The sequence below is a fragment of the Phaethon aethereus genome (genome assembly GCF_964289735.1).
Source record: "Phaethon aethereus genome assembly, chromosome: 4".
Classification (NCBI taxonomy): Eukaryota; Metazoa; Chordata; class Aves; order Phaethontiformes; family Phaethontidae; genus Phaethon; species Phaethon aethereus.
This window is the reverse complement of record NC_138578.1, coordinates 34,839,051-34,858,931: the sequence shown is the minus strand read 5'-3', so window position 1 is coordinate 34,858,931 and position 19,881 is coordinate 34,839,051. Positions and strand designations below refer to the sequence as shown.

Sequence of the window (19,881 nt, the reverse complement as noted above, 5' to 3'; positions counted from 1 at the left end):
GAACAAGGGAGTTAAGAGGGAATGATTAGTGAGCTAGAAAAAGCCAGAGGTTGCAGCTTTCCAAAATACTGATTTAAAACTGCATAAGTGAAAGTCCTCACATCACATCACAGCTCTGCACCGTCATCTGTGGAAAAAGAAAAACTTATTACGCTCTGTGCTGTTCCAAGGGGTAACATCACAACTTGGGGAGCAGCAGAGTGCCTGAGTTTTTCTCATGTCTTAGCTGAGGGCAAGACCTGACAACTGGGTGCTGACCCCCTCCTTCCTTCCTTCCCTATAGTAGGACTACAGCAGCAGGGGGTGGTAATAGCAAGCATTTTTCTGTGCTGAGATCACCTGGACATGGGACACAGACTCCCTAACCATGTAGTGTGTAGCTATGATGTCTGAGGGTTTGTTCCATCAGCGTTATCAGTTTCCTTTAAGTAATTGTGGACTGCTAGCTTATTGCTTAGTTTGCAGCATGCTACTTGAGAGCTTTCTTACAGCTGTAACATGGTGTGCGTATAAGAAAGAAACCATGAGGCGGTATGTGTGGTACTACACCGTCGCAGAGTTCCTGTGAGAGAGGGAGTGAACATCTTCTATTCTGGGGTATAAGTGTGCTGCTCATGGCACAACTCAGTAAAACTCAATTTCATTCACATCCATAAATAGGGTGTGGGATTAGAGATGAGCTAAAAACCTTTAGTAAAGTTCCTATGTGTAGGTGATACTGGCATTCATTTTATGCTTTTATTTTAATGCCAGGTGCTGTTAATATGCAGGAAGTCTTTTGGCTATTCCAAGGATATAAGGATACAGAAGTCAAGACACTATCTAAAGCTGCTGGGTTTAAAACTAAGGATTATGTCCAAAAATGGATTTGGGCAGGACAGTGTTCTCTACCTGGATGCTATATTCCCAGTGCCTCTGCCTCTAGCATGGTTACAGTTACTTGTTCCAGCTCTCCAGAGCTATTCTGAAGCACGTGTGGCTGTGGTGCTAAGCCATCCTCTTACCAGCTGGAACGAGGGTGGTTGGTTTGCCATCAGCTTTGCACACAGCCCAGCAAAGAGGACCTGGGTTCGAAAACTGGCTGAGGGCTGGAGGGGAAAGGCTTCAGTTCTTGCCTAAAGGCCTGCTGTGGCACACCTGTCCCCTCCCCGGTTGGACACTCCCACATGCAGAGAGACTGGTAGGTACTGGGATGTTTCCAGGATGGGAAAGAATAAGGAGGTCCAAGGACTTGGCAGGAATTTAGGTGCTTGAAGTTCCCCCTCTGCCTTGGGGCTAGTTGTGCCAGTACTGCTCCTAGGACAGATGGGCAGGTTTGGAAGCATCCAGAGAATGCTGAAAGGATGATACAAATTTAGGGATGGAAAACCACTGAAAGTGGCTTTGTAAAAGCCCCAAAAGATGTTTTTAATTTGGTATCTTAATCACCAGTACTTTACAGCACTTGGGGGGTTATTTACTTGAGAACTCTAGCAGCTGAGATTTACTGGGAATGTTTTGCCCAACCAATAAGCAGGTAAAAGCTGCAAGTTAAACTGGTATTTCTAGTGTGTTTGGTTTTGTTTGTGGGTTGTTTTTTTTTCCCCAGAAAGCATTAAATGGAGGTAGTCCTTCTGTATCAAATAACTGAGTCATCTGTTAGGGGAAAAGGGCTGCTGAATGTTCAACAACACTACCTACCTTTGATCAGGGCTATTTCATGCAGAGTTTCCACAACGTGGATTTTTGCAGAAGCTGTTGCCTCTCCTTTGGCATTTGATGCATGACACTCGTATTCTCCAGCATCCTCTTTGCTCAGAGGAGAGATCTAGGGAAAGAAACAGCCCCCACAGCTGCCAGTAAGTATCCTGTGCATAGGTAGAGGTGATTCTGTTTTAAGGTATCTCATATAAATTGTTAATTGCTTGAGACATAATGAGATGAACAGAGTGCATGAAGTAGTGGTTAACTCTTAGGAACCGCACTGACTGCACGATTTCTTCTGTTTGCTCTAAACAGTCTGATTCGGATTGTGGTGGCTCTCTCCAGTGAGGCTGGGGACAAGCACCCACTCCTGGGGCTCAGCCTAGCCGCCTTCTCTGCTAGGCCAGATTAAGTGTGTTGTAATGCTCCCTCCTTGTCTTTTATTGTTTACTTAGTTTGGAGATGTGTGAGAGCACTGTGTGCTTGGTAAGGGGAGGGAGGCAGGGAGAGGAAATCTTCCTACAATATGCTGTATCCAGTCAGTCAGTTCAGCACAATCCTGGGCTCAAACCTTTCCCTCTCCTTGTTTCCACCTCTGCTTTTGCAAGTGATGTGGGAACCAACACTCTGAGCTGTGCTACCCTGCTGCCAGCTTCTCTGCAGCTGGGAGCCGTCCTACTTGCAGTTCCTTTACTGGGAGGCACAGCAGCTCCCTCTGGCCACCTTGCTTCCCTCTTGATGCGTGGCAGTCACTGATTAGCTTGCAGGTCCTCCTGTAGTTTAGGAGGTCTGCTGAGTGAGAACTGATGGCTTCTGTGCTGTGCTATTCCCAGGCAGGTGATGTGCTTCCCTGAGGCACAGCGAAGTTGTGCTAGATCAACAAGGGCTCCTCAGCTCAACTGTGGCTGTGTCTTAGGGATGCCCTGCCTGTACTCATTCCTTCCTAGGCAGGGAGAGGGACTCCTTCCCACTAACGGCAGCAGAAAAGTAATGACATACAGAAAGGAGATCTTTTGAGTCTAGCCTTCTCTGATGATAGACTGCATGCTTCTGCTACATGCTAGACAGAGGTGAAAAACTGCAACGGGTGAGACTGGAGCCAGCAGCCACCCTCACCCCTCATGCCTACTTCACACAGGTGGTTTTCCTCTAACCGCCCTGCCTTATTGCCATGTGTCTTCTGTACTGTTCTTTGTTCACGAGTTGTTTGCAAACTGCACGGGGCTGTTCGCGCAGCTCTGTGCATGCGTAAAGTACTTACAAGCACCCAGCCAGTCACTTCGTGTTTCTCGGGGCCCCCTCGGGTCTGGATAGCCAAGTTTTCCCGGTCCCCAGGCAGAAGCTCCATCCTCTGGACACCATACTGTCCCCGAATTATCTAAACAGAAGGGCAGAAAGGTGTGAGAACTTTGGGGCTTATTTATGCTAGAACTGTTAGGACCATACCTGCATGCGGACAAAATCAACAGTAATTTTACATGAATGTGTTTTGTGCAGGAGCAGTGTGTTTCCTAGTGCCAGCATTTCCCCTTATCCTCTGTGTACTGCAGCCCTAATGCCTCAACGTCTGCGCTGGCACTGCGTTTTCATTGCCTCAGCAGAAATGGATAGAGCAGCACAGCTTTCTGGTGTGGATGGGTGCTGGGCAGTGGGGTGTGCAAACATGCCCTGCACCCATGGTCTCAGAGAACTCATGTGCATGTTCCTAAATGTGTGTTTAGCCCATCAAATGATGCCTGCACTGAACAAGGAGGATTTGTCTGTCTTGCAGCTGCTGGTAGCCATACATCAATCCAGTTCAGCAGGAGCTGACTGTTGTCCTTGTTTGAAGAGACTCCCCCACAACCTCCCTGACGGCTTTTTAGCATGGCAGTAGCAGAGAACCGAGTGTCTGCATGTTGCTCCTGTAATGAGCTCCCTGCATGACCTATCCTCTTCCAAACAGGCCAGGGACAGCCCTGTAGGTTTCTGCTGCAGCAAACCAGGCGGTCCCTCCAGGTGGGCACAGTATTGACGAGAGAGCAGCACTGCAGGCAGGCCCCGGTGCTGTGTATCTGAGCCCAGAGCATAGTGTGGGGTAAGTGGTGCTCAGCCCCTGTCATCACCAGGTCAAGCAGTCTCTCGGCCTTGAGAAAGAGACACGAAAAGCAGAGCAGCGCTGACACTCAGTGTAAACATGGCCTCTGCTTGTAAATGAGCAGAAAATGCTGCCAGGGTCAAGGTGCCCACATTGTATGCTCCCCCAACACTCTGCTCTGGGACCCTTATGAATAGGGTTTGCTGTCTCAAAGCAATCTCTGGGCCAATCTAGGTTTGGGTTTTTTTTTCTCTGTAGTATTCTTCATCTAGTATTTATTTCAGTTACTTTAAGACCCCCTCCCAAGTGTCCACAAACCTGCGGCATTTGAAGAGGCTACAGGGGCTAGGCAGTGGCTCTCAGCCCTATGGCCAAGCTCCTCTCTGCTCCAGACTGGCTCCTGCCCTAAGCCAGATGTTACCAGCACACTGCCGGTTACCGGAGGTAACTGCCCCGTGCGGTTCCTGTGCCTGACGTGGGCCAACCGTGTCCAGCCACCTCGGAGTCACTGCCGCCCGCAGGGTGACAGCAGGTCAAGGGACATTCCCCGCGTGCTCTGAATACCAGGCGCTACCAAGAGAAACACAAGCCCTGTTCTGCCTCAGGATCAACAAGAGTTTAGACAAAGATTAAGCAAAGCCAGATGTTTGGGGGCGGACGGAACTGCACAGATGGGAGAACTCATTAAAGATATGTGTTTCTAAGGAGGGTTCTGCTCTGGCCTTCAAGCTTACCAGGCAGTTTCAGCTGCCTCAGGCTTGCTATGCTCCAAGAGCTCCTAGCAGGGCCCTTACCTTGTTCCAGATGAGGACAGGGGTTGGGATGCCTATGACTTCACAGCTCAGGTAGATCTGTGCTCCTGTCACATTCCAGATGTCCTTAGGAGGGGTCACGATGGAGGGTCCTGCAAAAAGGGAGAAATGCTTTTAAGTACCAGGTGACTGCAAGCCTGGTTCCTTGCTAGCCTTTTAAGTGGGGCTGGTCACTTCTGACAGGTTTTGAGGGTACGGTGGAGGGGGGCCCTGCTTGGAGCAAAGCTTGCTGGACTGATCCTGTTGTCCCGAAAGTGGGATAACATACCCAGTGTGCAACACTCCAATATGCACACAGAGTAGAGGTATTTTATTTATACCATATTGTGCAGATATGGGTGCTAGGTGGTATTCCACAAAGCCAGCGCACCACACAAAGGAATCACCACATATTTATCCTGTTACACAATTAGCGAAAAAATAGAGAACCTCCCAAATTTACATTCATTGGCTAGTAATTACCACATTGATTATTATTGGTTACACATACTTAAATTATAGCGTGTGCTCCTAGAAAAGGGGGGGGGGTAATTTGCATAGTCCCTCAGTTGAGTCGGTGGTCGCGATCTCCCCCCACCGCTGCCTTTACCCCAGTTACAGTGGATTCTGCTGATCTCGTAACAGTTACATTTTTCAAGAGTAAAAGAACAACTTAGTCTTCATGGTTTACTGCTTAGGTACAACGACTTCATCTTCTTGACCACTAAATCTGGGTTCATTAATATATTTTTTAATTGTGTTGTCTCCTGCTGACCTGCCCCCCCTAGAATCTTTAATTTATCTCCAACATCAATCCCACATCACAGCACTTCCCTCTCCAAAACTACACATGTATCCAACCTTAAACTGTTCAGGCTGATGGGCACTTGCCCCCGATGGAAACTCAAGTGTTGAGAAGTTCAGGTGATCAGCCCATCTACTTGCACGGCTGAGGTCAGACCGTGTTTTTATCCTCTCTTAGGGACTGAGCAGGACTTTACGAACTGGTGCCTCTGCTCACCAAGTGCATCGCTGTCACTGAGCTGGCATGGAGGAGAGGACCCCCTACCAGACAGGGGGGGTCCCACTCTCCCATGCCACAGAGAGCTTGGCCAGCTTTGCAGCATCCTTTCTCCAAGAATGATTTTAATTTGCAGCAAAGCCCATGGCAGCTGGCTAGCAGAATTCAGTGTTACGCTGCTCCTGTCTTACCTATGTGAAATATTCGGCCAAAGGAGGCTGGCTAGAGGGTGGCAGAGCTTTCCTTGGGGGGGGACCCTGGAAGGGACCAGGTGAATGCAGAGCTTCATTTCCCCAAAGAGCTCTGGTCCCTGGTTAAACAGGGAGTTGTTTCTAAAGCTAGATGAACAGAGCTGTTTTGCAGATCTGGCTGCAGATGTTTACCCCTCAGGCTGGGAAATGTTGGAGATGTAACCCATATCCCAGGAAGGGAAGAATGGCTTTTTCTGTTCAGTCCCTCTTTAGTGTGGCTGTTGTGCAAAATGCAGCTATTAATTCCCCACAATAGGAAGTGCAGACGAAAGGAGCACATAGTGTTTATTTCCACTTATTGATAGCTTGAAGGACACAGCAGATTTTCCCCTTCTGTGCTGAAGATGCGGGCAGTAAATGTAAACTGAAGCTCCCATTAGGCTCCACCAGGAGAAGGCATTTCCTATGCGAACAAGTACTCCAGAGCCAGCCTGACTGAAGCCTCTGGGTATGCTGGCTCACAGACCATGGCTCATTCCCAGCCCCATAAAAGAGGGGCAGATTTGGGTCCTGGTGCTCCTGCTGGGATCCTGAATATGCACTGACATCAACCCTGCACGTGCACTCTGCCCTGCAGCCCTCTTGCGGGCAGTGGGGAGCAGGTTCCAGCAGAAAGCTGGCATCTTTTTTCCTCCTTGGGATCTAGGGGCAGATCCACACTGGTATCGCCAGCCAGAGGACATCAGCCAGCACTCTGTCTTAGCTCCCCACTCCTGAGCAGCTGGTGTGATCCAGAGAAGTGTCTCCTCTTCTCTTCTGAGACTTCTCTGTCCAGGAATGACTGTATGTGGCCTGCTGGTGGGAAGCTGCTAAGAGACCATGGGTGTCCAAATTCTCCATTACAGAGGTATCCCAGTCCTGGTTTTACCAGGAGGTAGATGCTTAGAAGCAGGGAAGTCTTATGTGTAGCCCCAGGCGATGGTTAAAACCACACCTAATGATCAGTACGGGCTGGTTTCCTGGCAAACATCACAACCCAGGTGCTCCTCACCTGCACAGAACTATTTCTGACGGCTGAGAAAAGGATTTGAGCAGGGTTTCATTAAATCGCTTACCCTGTTGTTGGTTGTGCTGCTGCATGGGCCGATCCCTGTGCGCTGGCCGGGAGAGGGGTGTGTCAGTCACAGCACCCTTTCCCGTATGGAAAGGTGCTGGAGTTGCCCTCGCTCCAGGTGGCCCAGAGCAGATCTGTATCCCCAGGCAGAGCCCAGCTCTGCACTCTCAGCAACACCCTACTGGAGGCTGTTCCACGAGCACAACCGTAGTGTAGTAGAGGGGGGCGATCCGTGGGGCTAGCGGCCCCAGGGCGCTCCTGCCCGAAGCCCTGCCTGGCCCCCGCGCAGCAGCAGGGCTGTGGCCAGCCCTGGGTATTGCCGTCCCCACGATGGGGCCACCTCAGGTCACGCACTCTGCTCCCCTTCCCCAGCGTGGCCGTTTCCTGTGCAGCCCTGCTGTTCTTTTTCTGGTGTCCCTTGAACAATAGGGACAATAGGGCGCTCGGCAGCTGCAGTGGGACCCGGACGTCCCCAGGCGGCTTTAGCTCACCCTGTGTTCTGCAAGGACCTCCAGCAGACCTGCACCCAGCACAGCCTGCTGCTGCCTTCTGCTCCAGCCACGCAAACCTCTCCACGTGCAAGGTGCCCTTCCTAGGGCAGCGCTCCGGGCCCGTCCCCGAAAGGCAGGGCTACATTTGCTCCTCTACGACACCATCCTCTTCATCACCGGTTGCTGGGGTTCTCCATGAGGCAAGGAGAAACACAGCTGCTCCCAAATGACCACCATCTCCTGCCACCAAAAAGGAGAGATCCTGATTCTTAGAAGCCAGGTGGATTTTAAAGCACCGTTACGCTCTTCCAGGAGCTGGCTCAGCTCCTCCCTGGTTGGGAACCGGCAGCAGTCAACACACCACTGGACCCCCTGCCCGAGGTGTCTCAGTCTCGGCTGCCACTGAGTTTCCCCCTGTGTCAAGGGCCCGGCACCCTCTGCCCGTGGATGTTTGCTCACCCTGCCAGGAGCAGCTCACACCAGGATTTTTCTGGGGAAAAGAGAGAGGGAATTTCTACCAACCTCCTGGGCAAGAAGAAATTGTTTCTCATCTTCCCTGGAAAGGGGAATTGCCTGCACAGCTTCACAGCGAAGCTCCGGCTGGCTCGGCACAGCGGCCACGGCACAGCCAGAGCCTGGCTGTTACGAGGCAGCCCCGAGCTCGAGCTGGGGCTCTATGTCCTGAGCTAACCAGGAGGAACGTGAGACGCTGCCTTCAGCTGCAAAATGAACTGGGAGCACTCACAGACCTCCGCCTCCATCCGGCACAGCCCTGAGGCCGGGAGGGAATACACATCCCGAGAGATCCAACAGTGTCATGGGAAGAGTCAGTTTGGTCTCTCAGGATATTTCACTTAAATCCAGGCAGCCAAAACTCTAGAGCTGGGCTTCTTCCTCCGCTAAAAATAAATGAGAAAGGCCAAGAAGTCAGCAGACTTAAAGTCAAATCACGACAGGCCACAGCCGTAGCTAGACTCCAACCACAGCCCGCTGATGCCCAGATGCACGGCAGCCATCCTGCTTACTTGCCTGTGTTGGTCCCACTCATGCTGCCTCCCACAGCCCCCTGAAGCAGCTAGGTGGGCAGGGGACATGGCAACCTGCCACAACAGGACAGGCAGGGGATGCCTGAGCCTCGTGGAGACTTCAGAGGATGTGAGGACCTTCTCTCCTGCAAGTCACCCCTCTTGCTTCAGGGCTCCTTGTGAAGGGAGCGAGGCCACCATGTGCGCAGCAGGACTGGAAACAAGCCCACCTGGCACAGAGCAGATGACTTGATTCCTGCCAGCAAGGAGGCCCCTGGCCCTCATCCTACAGCTTGCGTCTTGGACGCCTTGCTGCTCTTTTAGACTAGATATTAGGGAAAATTTCTTTACTGAGAGAGTAGTCAAGCATTGGAACGGGCTGCCCAAGGAGGTGGTGGAGTCACCATCACTGCAAGTGTTCAAAAACCGTGTAGATGTGGCACTTCAGGATATGGTTTAGTGGGCTTGGTGGTGCTGGGTTGATGGTTGGACTTGATGATCTTAAAGGTCTTTTCCAACCTTAATGATTCCGTGATTCTGTGATTCTACTCACAGCACAGCCCACAAAGGGGAACGTTTCTCCATCCACCTCCTTCAGGCTGGGGACTTGTGGGTTGCATGTGCTCATGAAAATGGTCACCATTATCAATGTGGCTGAGTGGTCTCTGCTCCCCCAGGGACTGAGCCAGGGCCTGTGTGGATGTACAGGATGCTCCCTGCCGGTCCTTGTCCTGGCAGCGCAGGAGCTCCTTGGCCAAGAGGGAGCGCGGGCTGTTGATGGAGATCAGCTGCTCTCTGCAGGCACTTCAGGCATTTCCTCCCTGCTCTGCCCATTGTTCATAAGACAAATAGCTCTCCCTGGCCCGGGAAGGGGCTTATTTACAGAGCCAGCGAGCTCATTCAACCTGGGAGAGAAGCCTGAAAGCGCAGGGATTGTTTTTTCTGCAGATCACAGGGAGATGACAGCCTGCGTTATGTCAAAAGCAGCAGCCAGAGAGGCGTTCCCATTGCTGTTTTGTAGTTGCTTTTCTGCCATGGCAGCACGCGGCAGAGCCTGTGACTTCCTCGATGAGGCTATCATTTGGCACCTGTCCCTGACATGGCACCTCTTCTCTGCCCGGCCAGAGCAGGCAGAGGTCTGGCATCTCCCACCACCCACCTGCCCCTCGCTGCTACCTGGATGGTCCATCACAGCTCGGGGCTAGCTGGTCCTCGCTGACCTTCCATTGGTGTCCACACACGCACAAATAAATCACACCCCAACAAGCAGAGCGGTAACTTTTTTGCTGACGTCAAGGGGGCTACAGGTACATCACCAAAAGCAGAAACAGGCTCGACATTAAGCCCTGTGGGGCATGCCCTGGCGCTTGGGTGTGCGTGGGAAGTCCCAACCATGAACGCAGGAAGCTGCGTACCGCACGCGGAAGCTCGCGTGGGCGCCAGCCGGGTTCCCCGCCAGCCCTCCCGAGCGCTGCATCGCCGCGCCACAGCCCCGGCTGGGACACAGACCGGGAGCGCTCCCTGTGAGACAGCCCATCAGAGCAAAAGCTAGACGTTGTTCACCCTCACAAGCTCTTGCAAGCCTGAAAATAGACCCACTCCAGTCTCCTAAGTTGCTGGGAAAGTATTTTCCCTTCAAGATGACTTTATATGGAGAAGGGGAAACTTTCTGTAAGCAGCATCTACTCATTCTAGCTGGCACGGCCTCAGCTGCTCCCTCCCCGGCCGGTGCTCTGCGAGAGGCACCAGCAGATGGGACCTGCAGGCAGCTTCTGGCCTTCCCCATTCCCAAAGCTTCCTGCTGCTTTCTGGCAGATTTACAAGCCTGCTTCTTTACCTCCTTCTTGAAGGCATTTCTCCACCTCCTTTAACCTGGCCTTGAAGAGACTCTAAGGAGTTACAGAAGGAAGCTCCGAGACCAAAGGAGATGCTGGATACTAAGCCTATTTGGATACTCTCCTTCAGACTTCAGCAGCTCAGTGACCCTGGAGAGGCTGCAAACGCGAAGGCAGCTTTGCCCCAAGCCCTGGAGACTGAGTCAGCGTGAGGCAGGGCCCTGGGCCACCATCTATCTGCCATGGATCTCCTCCTGCTTCCCATCCCGCTGGGCTCAGCGTGGAGCAGACCGATACAGCTGGGAATCCCACCCCTGCTGCTTTACCACAGTTCAGGAACGCTGCCTTCGGAGACTTTGTGCATGACCTTCATATGGCTACGTATTGGTCCTCCGTGGGGTTTACGTACAGGTGGAAGGGAGAATGGGGCGGCCCTGCAAAGAACAAAACCCCAAGCCTTTTCTCCCCCACCTAGCACGCAGGATGGGTCTGTGCTGGCACCCAGAGAAAAGGCTGCCTCTCTGCATGGGAACAGCCAAATGGGGAAAGGGCAACCCCTCTCAGCAGAGATGACGCTGCCCTTGCTAGCAAACTGCCACAAGCCAACCTCTCTCCTGCCTTTTCCCTCTGTCCTGCCTTATTTTTCCCACCTCCCCTTCCTTTTGCTGGTCTCTGAAGTACGCTGTGCCTGGGGTCAAGCAGGCAGTAGCTTTCTGCAAACGCTCTTGCTGCTTCACAGCCATATCTGCAGGTCTATTTGAGTTTTCTTGCCCTGGACCTCTTGGACAAGCCCTATCAAGAAACTTGATAAAGACTGCCACCTCCTCTCTTCTCTTCATGTGACCTTGGCTCCGTTTTACTAAGAAAACTGTCATTATGGCACAAGGAGGACCATGAGCTAAAGCCTGGAAAGAATGTGAAAAGCTTGCGGTGGGAGACACGGAAACAAGGCATGGTAGCGTTTATGCATGGAAAAGCAAGTAGGGCTTTCAAAAGTCCAACCCGATTAGGCTTGTTACATGGTAATCTCCTATTTAGTACGAACCTCAATCAACCTCAGCCCAACAAAGGATTAAACGCATTTTTTTTGAACACAGCATGCCTTTCCAGCAACAGAAAAAACAACATGGGGAGGAATTTGCTGATTTGCAAACATTCCTTCCTAGTGATTTTTAATACGCTATGATGATTGAGAATGAAGACACAGGTGAAAGATGGGATCCGCTTGGGTAGTGGAGGTGTTTGCATAGTCCCAGGCATATTGGTGCTCTCCAAGACTCTAAGCTACCGAGTAACACATTAAACAGCTTCCCTAATAAGATTTTAGCACAGTAACCATAAAAACTCAAGCTCCAATGAACCAAAACCTTTTCATATAACTAAATGCCTTTTAAGGAGGAATTTATGTCCTATCTTATGACAGTGGAAAAACCCAAAGTTACAGATTAATTTTAAAAGTACCAGCATAAAGCTTCAGCCCCAGATACTCTGTCCCAAAATCCCAAGGCACTGTGTGCTGGAAAAGCAAACACCTCGCTGAATCACATCCCCAAACCATGGTCTGTCTGAAAGGACTTTGTGGTACAAAACAAAAGGTGTAAGCCCACCTGCAAGACCCCCACTCCCAGCTGATGCAGAAACCCAAACCAGCTTCCCAGGAGAATCAGGGAATTCAGTTCACTTCCAACCATGGATGACTTAACAAAAACTTGCCTAAAACTCTCTTTCAACAGCAAAGAAGGAAGCACTCATAAAATGTGCATATTCTTTTACGTCTCTTAAAATCCAGGAAAGGAATCACGGGAGGAAAGAACTAAAGCGATCTAAAGCCACTTCTTAATTAAAAAGCACAAATTCAGCACAGTTTCTTGTAAAATGCGATCTGACATGAGCTATGCTCTCTAGTGTCTAGAAGAGTTGGAAGCCTTTGAATTTAAGGCAGCTGTATGAGGAAAACATGAACCAACATTAGTTATAACAGCAGTCTGCCATCTCCCAGAAGGTTTTCCCCAAAACCCCCTGTTTCTGCTCTACTCTGGCAGTGGATTGAAAAAAAAACCAACCAAAAAACCTCACCCTCAAAACTAAAATATTTCTGGCAAAGTCTCAACAGCTGAGTTTGGATAGAATGAGACAACAGATGTGATTTATGTTTCTTGTTTTAAAATTGACCTGTGGGAACTCAGCACCTCTTCGTTTGCAGCACAGATATAGCTTCATGGGATACTGAGGCACCAGCAAAGCAAAACCTCTGCTGGGAGAAAGTGGCAGGAATGGGGGGGGTGTACTTGCCCCTGGGGCTGTCAGTCTCCACGAGAGCCTGGCAGCCATGATCCTACATCCATCAGCCCATTTTTTAAGCCCTGTGGATGGCCAAGAAACCTTGCACCCACCTTTCCCCGAGCCCCAGAGCGGGCGGGTGGCACTGTAGCAAAAAAAACCCTTCTAGGAGGGATGCTGTCTGAGCTTCTGGCAAGCCAAAAAGATACCCCTCTGGGGAACAGCTCAGCTCCGGTGACTGGGATCTCTTTGCTGGTGAAAGAGAGATTTAGGCAAGTTTAGTGCTGGTTACAGTCAAGTTTTAAAAGAACCTCTCTCCTGGACCTGCTGTTCATAAGCTCTGCAGCCTGTGGGATGGATCCTGCAAGGTGCTGAGCCCTCATCACCATAGGGCAAACCCCTGCACGTTCCCAACGCAGGGAAAAGACTTTCATGGAGCCATGGAGATTCAAGCCATGTTCAGATCAATGGAAATAAAGCAGGCTGCTTGGCGAGCCGGCAAATCCACCCTTCACCCAGAGAGGCCCCGAGTTTCTACCTCCGGGAGGTCTCCGTGGGTAGGTGCGAAGCAGCACCAGTTCCCTGGAGAGGGAAACACTCTCCTCCGATACTTGCTGACAGCCGCTTTGCGGTGCTCTGCGCTGGAGCAAGAACAGGCGCTCGGCTTCCACCGAGAGAGAAGTGAGCATAAAAGAAAGGCAAAGCTTTGACTGGCAACAGCAAAACTACCTGGAGACCCCAACCCAGCTGGAACAAGTATCAGGGACTTCAAACCATAAGGCCTTTGGGCAGTAATGAGGCAACCTCAGCAGTATTTCCAGCAGTCACAACATGTCCCTCGAAGCAGGTATTTGCTGGTAGCTAGATAAGAGAGATTCGGGGGTATGTGTCCCTTCTTGTGCTGGTTAGGCAACAAGTCCGTGCCTGGTATTTTTCAGCTCAGAGTGACTGTAATGCCAAAAAGTCCTCCTAGCTTTTTGATGGGTGTTGGTGCTTTGAGGTTGTTTTTCTGCCTGGGTTGAGCTGAGCCACGCAACCCCAATTCTTTACGCCAGCTGGCTTTCCGTGGCAGTGGGTACCATGGTCCTCCTGCCCCAGGTCCCAGCTGGCCGTAAACAGCCTCAATGCATGCACTTCAAAATGAATTTTGGCCTAAATTGCTGAAGACGCCAGCTCCGTAAGAGGCTCTTGCCAACATCCATGCACCGCCGGCTGACGGCAGCGGCAGAGGGCAGCTCCCCGGCTGTCACGGCAGCCCCGCCTCGGGCTGAGGGGACCACTGGAGGTGGTCCCCACCAGCAGGCTTCTGCTTTGTGTCAGGGCCTGCCCTGCCTGCCAGAGCCGGCAGCAGCCCTGAGCCTACGTGTATTCATAGGCAGAGAGCAAAGGGCCAATCCATTTAAAGGCAATGCTGGAAAGCAGCTGGAAAACTTCACAGCATCCATCTCCTGCACGGCCTCGGCACTGGGAATAGCTACAAAGAGGCTGCCGGGGTGCGAGGGTAGAGATGGGATGTGGGTAGTGGCTCCCTGGCAGGGAGCCGGGCAAACCCAGAGCCAGCAGGGAGTGCCAGGCCGAGGGCACAGCACGAGCCCAGCCGGGAGGAGCACCACGGCATCGCTCCCTGTGCCCCCAGAGCACAGGCAGGCAGCTTCGCTGTGTCCTGCTGACACGGCACCGACAGCAGCCAGGCAGCCTCGAGGAGTTGGGAGTCAAGCAGGGTGCCTTTCTCCAGCCATTCCTGCCGACGGTCCTGCCCATGTGCAACCCACTCCAGGAAGGACTGGCTGGATCCCTGCACCTGCCAAGTGCAGGTATAGCACGGGTTATTTCCCTCCCCCAAGCTCTTCTCAACTGTGTCTTCCTTTGCCCTCCAGCAGGAAGTTTTGGCTGCAACGGAAATACCTCTTTCTGCATGGCTTCACTATTTCTGTATCGGCACCAGATCCAAGAGGTCTGGGAAACAAGCAGCAGAAAGAGAATCCCAAGGACAAGGTCAAGGCGAATTATGTAGGGCGATGAATTGGCTCCTTCCTTTTGCTATTTAACAACAAAGAAACATCTAAGTTTTTCCCAGTCAGTGGGCAGTATCTCTTAGCAAGCAAGAACTGCCGAGCCTTGCACAGCAAACCCTGCGAGAGGCACTGTGATGAATGCGGAAAGCTCAACTGGACATTCATTTGGTCAGCTTTGTCAAAGATAGTTTTAATGAACTTTTATCCCCTTGGAAATACACCTATGGTGTAAAAAGATGCGTATCTCAAGGAGTATTTTGCCTGTGAAGCCTTATGTAGCTGAGCGCTTTGTTTCCAGGCGGCTTTACTCCTGCCCGCATGGTGTTGCCTAGGTCGAATCAGTAGGACTGCCCCTGCCAGCAGCTATACCTCCTTCAGACCCTTTGAATACCCAGCACATATGGGACAGAGAGGGAGACAAGGCAAGAGAGAGGGTATGAAATGCAACCCCAGTGAACCAAGGAATAGGAGCCCAAGTCTTTTCATTGCTTCTGGCCGATCCCTGTCTCAAGCATGTATTTCAAGGCAGGAGAAGAGGAGGTGGCAGCAGTAAGCCTCATTCCCACCTTGCCTGGGAGGTGAGGTTTGAGCAAACAGTGGCAGGAATCAAGAAAGGGAAAAACTGGCAGCATTTGCCCCATTCGCATCTAGACGTGTCCTGTCTCCCTGCCCTGCCACCCCCAGCATGCCGTAGTGCCAGGGTGGGTGAAGGGGAGCATCTGCCAGTAAGCCATTCCCAGACGCGTTCCCTTCTTCCGCTGGATGCCCCATCTCCAGCTGCCGCCCTTCCTGCCAACGACGGCAAAGGCCAGCGGCAGCCACAGCTCTGCATTTCCTCCTCCCGAGCACCAGCTTCCAAATAGGATGTGCAAAACGAGCCCTCCCTCTCCAGCTCCACTTGGAAAAAAAAAAAGGCAATCAAGCACAGTTAGGACCCACTGCTGGAAACGTTTTTCTGGATCTCTTCTCAGGCTGGAAAGGCTGCTCACTCTTGGACCCAAAAGACGCAATCCTGATAGTCCAGCAAGTGCATGCAGACACCTCAGAGCCCATCTGCCACGAGCAGGAAGCCCAAGTCCTCCATCCCCCAAGGACTGCTTTCTGTAGAAAAGCTGTCCCACAAATGACTGATGCAGGCAGGATCCTGCGGGTTTGTAGTCTCCCTGTGCAGGATCCCACCCGAGACAGTGCCCTAAGGAGATCACGTCTGTTTGTGGTAGGAAACGGCAAAGGCCAGAACTTCCACTCGACTCCCACAGCACCTAGGTTCTTTTAGAAATGCAGAAAAGTGCTGTCTTCTATCTGGAAAGATACTGAAAGAGGCTCTACCCTGCGGGGCTGATGGGATGGGTGTCCTCTCCTGCTATTGTTTCAAAATCCGCATAGAGATTACAACTCCCCTCCCCACCCAACAGTCCTAGCTTCCAGGAGGCCCTGGGGGCTACAGAAATACTTCCAGATGTCTACCACCCGTGTGGGCTGGGTCCCTGCCTCAGCTGCAAGCCACAGAGCGATGCGTATCACCAGAAGAAGGTCCACAGCACAAGGAAGGTTCACACAGCCGAGGGAAGTCTCAGAAGAGACAGTTGCGACACCACTGCCAAACAGCTCATGTCCCTCCTGCTTTCTTCCCTGAGATGCCAGGTCAGAGCTCTCCCAGCAGCAGGAGCTCCTCAAAGCAGCAGCAGCTTTTTTGAAGAGCGGCTCCCCAGAGCGACAAAAGGAGGGGACGTTTTGTGAGTGGGTTGGCACCACATGCTCCAGCGAAGTTCTTAAACTTGAGGTAACAGCCTATAAAGGTGTCTTACTGCACATCTGCACACCCGAAGGGACCTTCTCTGAGGAAGGGATGCAGTTTGTGCATGCAGTGGCTGTCCCACACTGTGACCCTCTTCAGAGAAGCTGCCGCTGTGATGACGAGAGGATGGAGAAAGTCTCGTGGGAGCTGTTTGAGGCTGGTGGGTCAGTGGCCTCCCACCATCCTGCCTAGCGGCTTGCGTTTGCATTGACCTCATTAAACTCCGTCTCCATAGTCTGGGTCAAAGCTCCACCAGGCCAAGACAGCATCCGGTCTGGGGCAGACACCGGGAAGTGCAGACAAGGGTTGGGGGAGTAGCTTACAATATGAGTATCAATACCTCTTTTGCCAGAACTCCCGGGTGACTTTGGACAAGTGAGAATGCAGCCCTCTTCTCAAGAAGCCCTCTTCACCTGAAGTATGACCTCAGACATCTTTCAAACACGTCTGCTTACTTGGTCTGGGCTGGCAGGGCCAAGAAGCAGCACGCATTTTTAGGAGAGCTGTAACCATCTCCCGAATCCGCTGGGCAGCAAAGGCTCCTTCCAAATACTAGATGGAGGCCCAGACAGAGGCCGTTCTTGTCTCACCCCACAGTAGCCTGAGGGCTGCAGCTCCTTCGCTCGGGGAGTTAACACTGTACCACAGTGTTTCTGGCTAATATATAAGCCTGGTATTTTGCACAAGGTTTGTGAAAAGCCACGCAGGGCCTTTAATGGGCAACATCAAAGTGCATAACCCAATCCTTACCCAGCCTTTCATGCTCTCCTTGGGAGTTTCAGAAAAAATTTTTTTGCAAGACATACTTGGCCTCAGTTATGGGAAGAAAGAGAAGGAGGAGGTGGAGGTTGTGACCCAACACGTACTGTGTTTACGAAAACACTCCTCCACCAAAATGGCACTGGCGCTGCAACGTTGTCCTTGAGACGTTCGGTAAATGGCTTGCATGCTGTGTCCCATTCCTTCTCCCTCCCTCCCAGCAAAACCCGCTCTCAGAAGCCAGGATTTCTAGTAGAGGCTCCACAGCAGAACAATTTCTTCCTCGAGCACTATCCCTAAGCAAAATCTTGGGAAGAATCGAGCTCCTGGTTGGAAATGCTGCAAGTGCAAACCACTATGTGCAGCTCAGAGGGAAGTCAATGCTTGTTTTAACTTTGAACCAAAGCAAGCCAGTGAATGTCGGCTCTGGATTTCTGTGGCTTTCACATCCATTTAACAATTTCCTTTTCTCACTGTTTGCAGTCTTCCTCTGCCAAACCCTCCCCTGGATGGCTCAACCCTTTTGTCCCATGTCGCAGCACCCCAAATTGCAAGTTGTAGGCAAAGTATGAAAAGCCAGGCAGTGTAGATCCAGCACAGCTGGAAGTCAAGAGAGAGCAGCCAAGAGAGAGCAGCTAAGTTTCCCCGCGTTTCTGGGGCCGCTCTGAAGTCTTACACCAAGCTTAGGCAGGACCATGCGACTGGGACTCTCAAGTCCATTTAAGGTGGTTTTGAAATAATCTTGACTTTACGAATAAGCGTCCCGACGGGTTAAAACAGTACGAGGCGAACTTGGGAACCGCTTTCTCACCGTCAAGTCAAGCGGCACAGCCGGACATCCACCCTCCGGCCCCGCCGCCCGCCCCGCACCGCCCCGCGCCGTCCCCGAGCGCTTCGCCGCCGGCCGCCGCACCCGCCCGCGCCCCGCGCAGCCCGGGCCGCCGCCCCGCACCTTGCTCGCAGGCTCCCTTGCTGCGCTGACTGATGGCGGGCTCGCCGCGGCTCTGGGCGCGCAGGCTGGCGGCGCGGAGCTGGCAGCCGCTGCCGTAGGTGAGCCCATCGCTGCCGCACACCGGGTAGCGGCTCTTGCAGAGGCACACGCCGGGCGGGGCGGCGGCGGCGGCGACGAGAGGGTGTCCCGGGGCCGGGCCGCCCTTGGCCTTGCGGCGCTGGCGGCTCTTCACGCACTCGAGGCCGGGGGCGCAGCGGCCTCCCGCAGCGCCGCCGCAGGCCTCGCCCTCACCGCGGCCGCACTGCCAGCAGCAGCCGCAGGCGTCCCGCACCCGGCCCAGCGGGCAGCCCCGCGGCGGCAGCGCCGGACACCGCTCCGCCTCGCAGGGCTCGCAGCCCCCCGCCGCCGCCGCCGGGGCGGGCGCCGCCAGCGCCGCCAGCAGCAGCAGCAGCAGCTGCAGCAGCGCGGAGGGCGGCATGGCGGCACGGCGCCGCCCGCCCCCGGCAGGCGCTTAAGCCGCGGCGGGGGAAACCCCTCCCCGGCGGCGCCGGCCCGGCCCCGGCCCCGGCCACGGCCCCCGCCACGGCAGCGGTGCGCCGCCGCCCTCCCGCGGCCGCCGGCCCTTCTGCGGCGCCGGCCTCGGCCCCTTCCTATGGCGTCCCGGCTGCCCCTCAGCTCTGGCATCACGCTGGTCCCCTCTCGCCTCCCGCCCGCGCTCGGCTCGCAGCGCGGGGCCGGAGGGGCCCCGCTGAGCCCGGGAGGCGGGCCGGTTTCCTGCGGGAGCGGGGACGAGAGAGGGAGAGCTGTCAGCTTTGCTTTGCACGTACTCGGGACGAGCTTCTTTCCCGCTGCTTGTGGTACCTGCCCCGGGGTGGCTCCTGAGAGGTCCCCGAGGAGCTGAGGGCGGGGGCGGCTGCTGCCACCAGCAGAAACTGGGAATGTTCTTCGGGCAGCGCTGGGCGGTGCTGCTCGAGTCTACTGGGAGAGTGCCCGGAAAGTGCGGGGCCCCAGAGCATCGTGGTGCTGTTAACCCCCTCGGTGGGGCGGCACAGGGTGCTCTGTTCGGCCCTTGCGCTCGTTCCCTTCTCTCGGGCCTGGCTGCGGCTGCGGGGCCTTCGCCTTGTGCACGGCAGCCCAGGCCGAAGCGACGCTCAGCCCCGGTACTGCCAGGCGTGCGCGGCGGGCGCTGCTGCCGCTCTCTGGAGCGGAAAAGGACGCAGGTAGTGGGTGTCCCTCGCTGTGAAATTCAGGGGGTGCGGCACTGCCCAGTGTGGGTTGGCAGTGGCTGAGCCCCGCCAGGTGGCCCTGGTCACCGTGTCCCTGCCCATGTAGAGCAGTTGGGGGCCGTCAGTCAGACAGGCCGGCTGAGAGGCGCTGCTACTTCCCCATGCTCCCAAATCTGCTCCGGAGGGATTGACCTGCTCATGCCCATTCAGCTGTCGGCATCGTGGAAATGGCCTTCTGCCGCACGCTTCCTCGGCTCCCTGGGACATCATGGCATCTACATACATTTCCCTGGATTTCTCCAATCCCCTCATCCTGGAAGTGCTCCATGCTGTTCTCCTGGGAGAAGGGCTGCCCTCATAAGCAAGCGCTATGTCAAATTCGAGGTGTTAGACACATGGGGAGGGTTGTGGGGGTTTTTTTTTTTGTTTTGTATGGGTAAGCCACTATAGAAGTGATAAAAAGGGGTGAAATGGCCAAAGTACAGACAGACACATCTGTCAAACCCAGTTCTAACTATGAAAACCATTTTGCACAGTTCCCTTCTTTCCTCTGTCTCCTGCCAGTTGCCAGGCATCTCACCCTTGGCCCCTGGATCCCTTTTGGTCAGACTATCGCCAGCCCT

At 53.5% G+C, this 19,881-nt stretch overlaps 1 protein-coding gene across 1 annotated transcript; it reads right to left on the bottom strand.

The window, feature by feature from the left end:
• Window positions 1-107: 107 nt before the first annotated feature.
• On the bottom strand, window positions 108-18,640 carry IGFBP7 (insulin like growth factor binding protein 7; the record flags this gene model as incomplete). Its single annotated transcript, XM_081998888.1, has 5 exons — window positions 18,033-18,640; window positions 4,555-4,664; window positions 2,945-3,061; window positions 1,681-1,807; window positions 108-127 (listed from the first exon to the last, which is right to left on the bottom strand). The coding sequence occupies exons 1-5, from the start codon at window positions 18,508-18,510 to the stop codon at window positions 108-110; spliced, it is 852 nt and encodes a 283-aa protein (XP_081855014.1). The 5' UTR covers window positions 18,511-18,640.
• Between the last annotated feature and the right edge of the window lie 1,241 nt (window positions 18,641-19,881).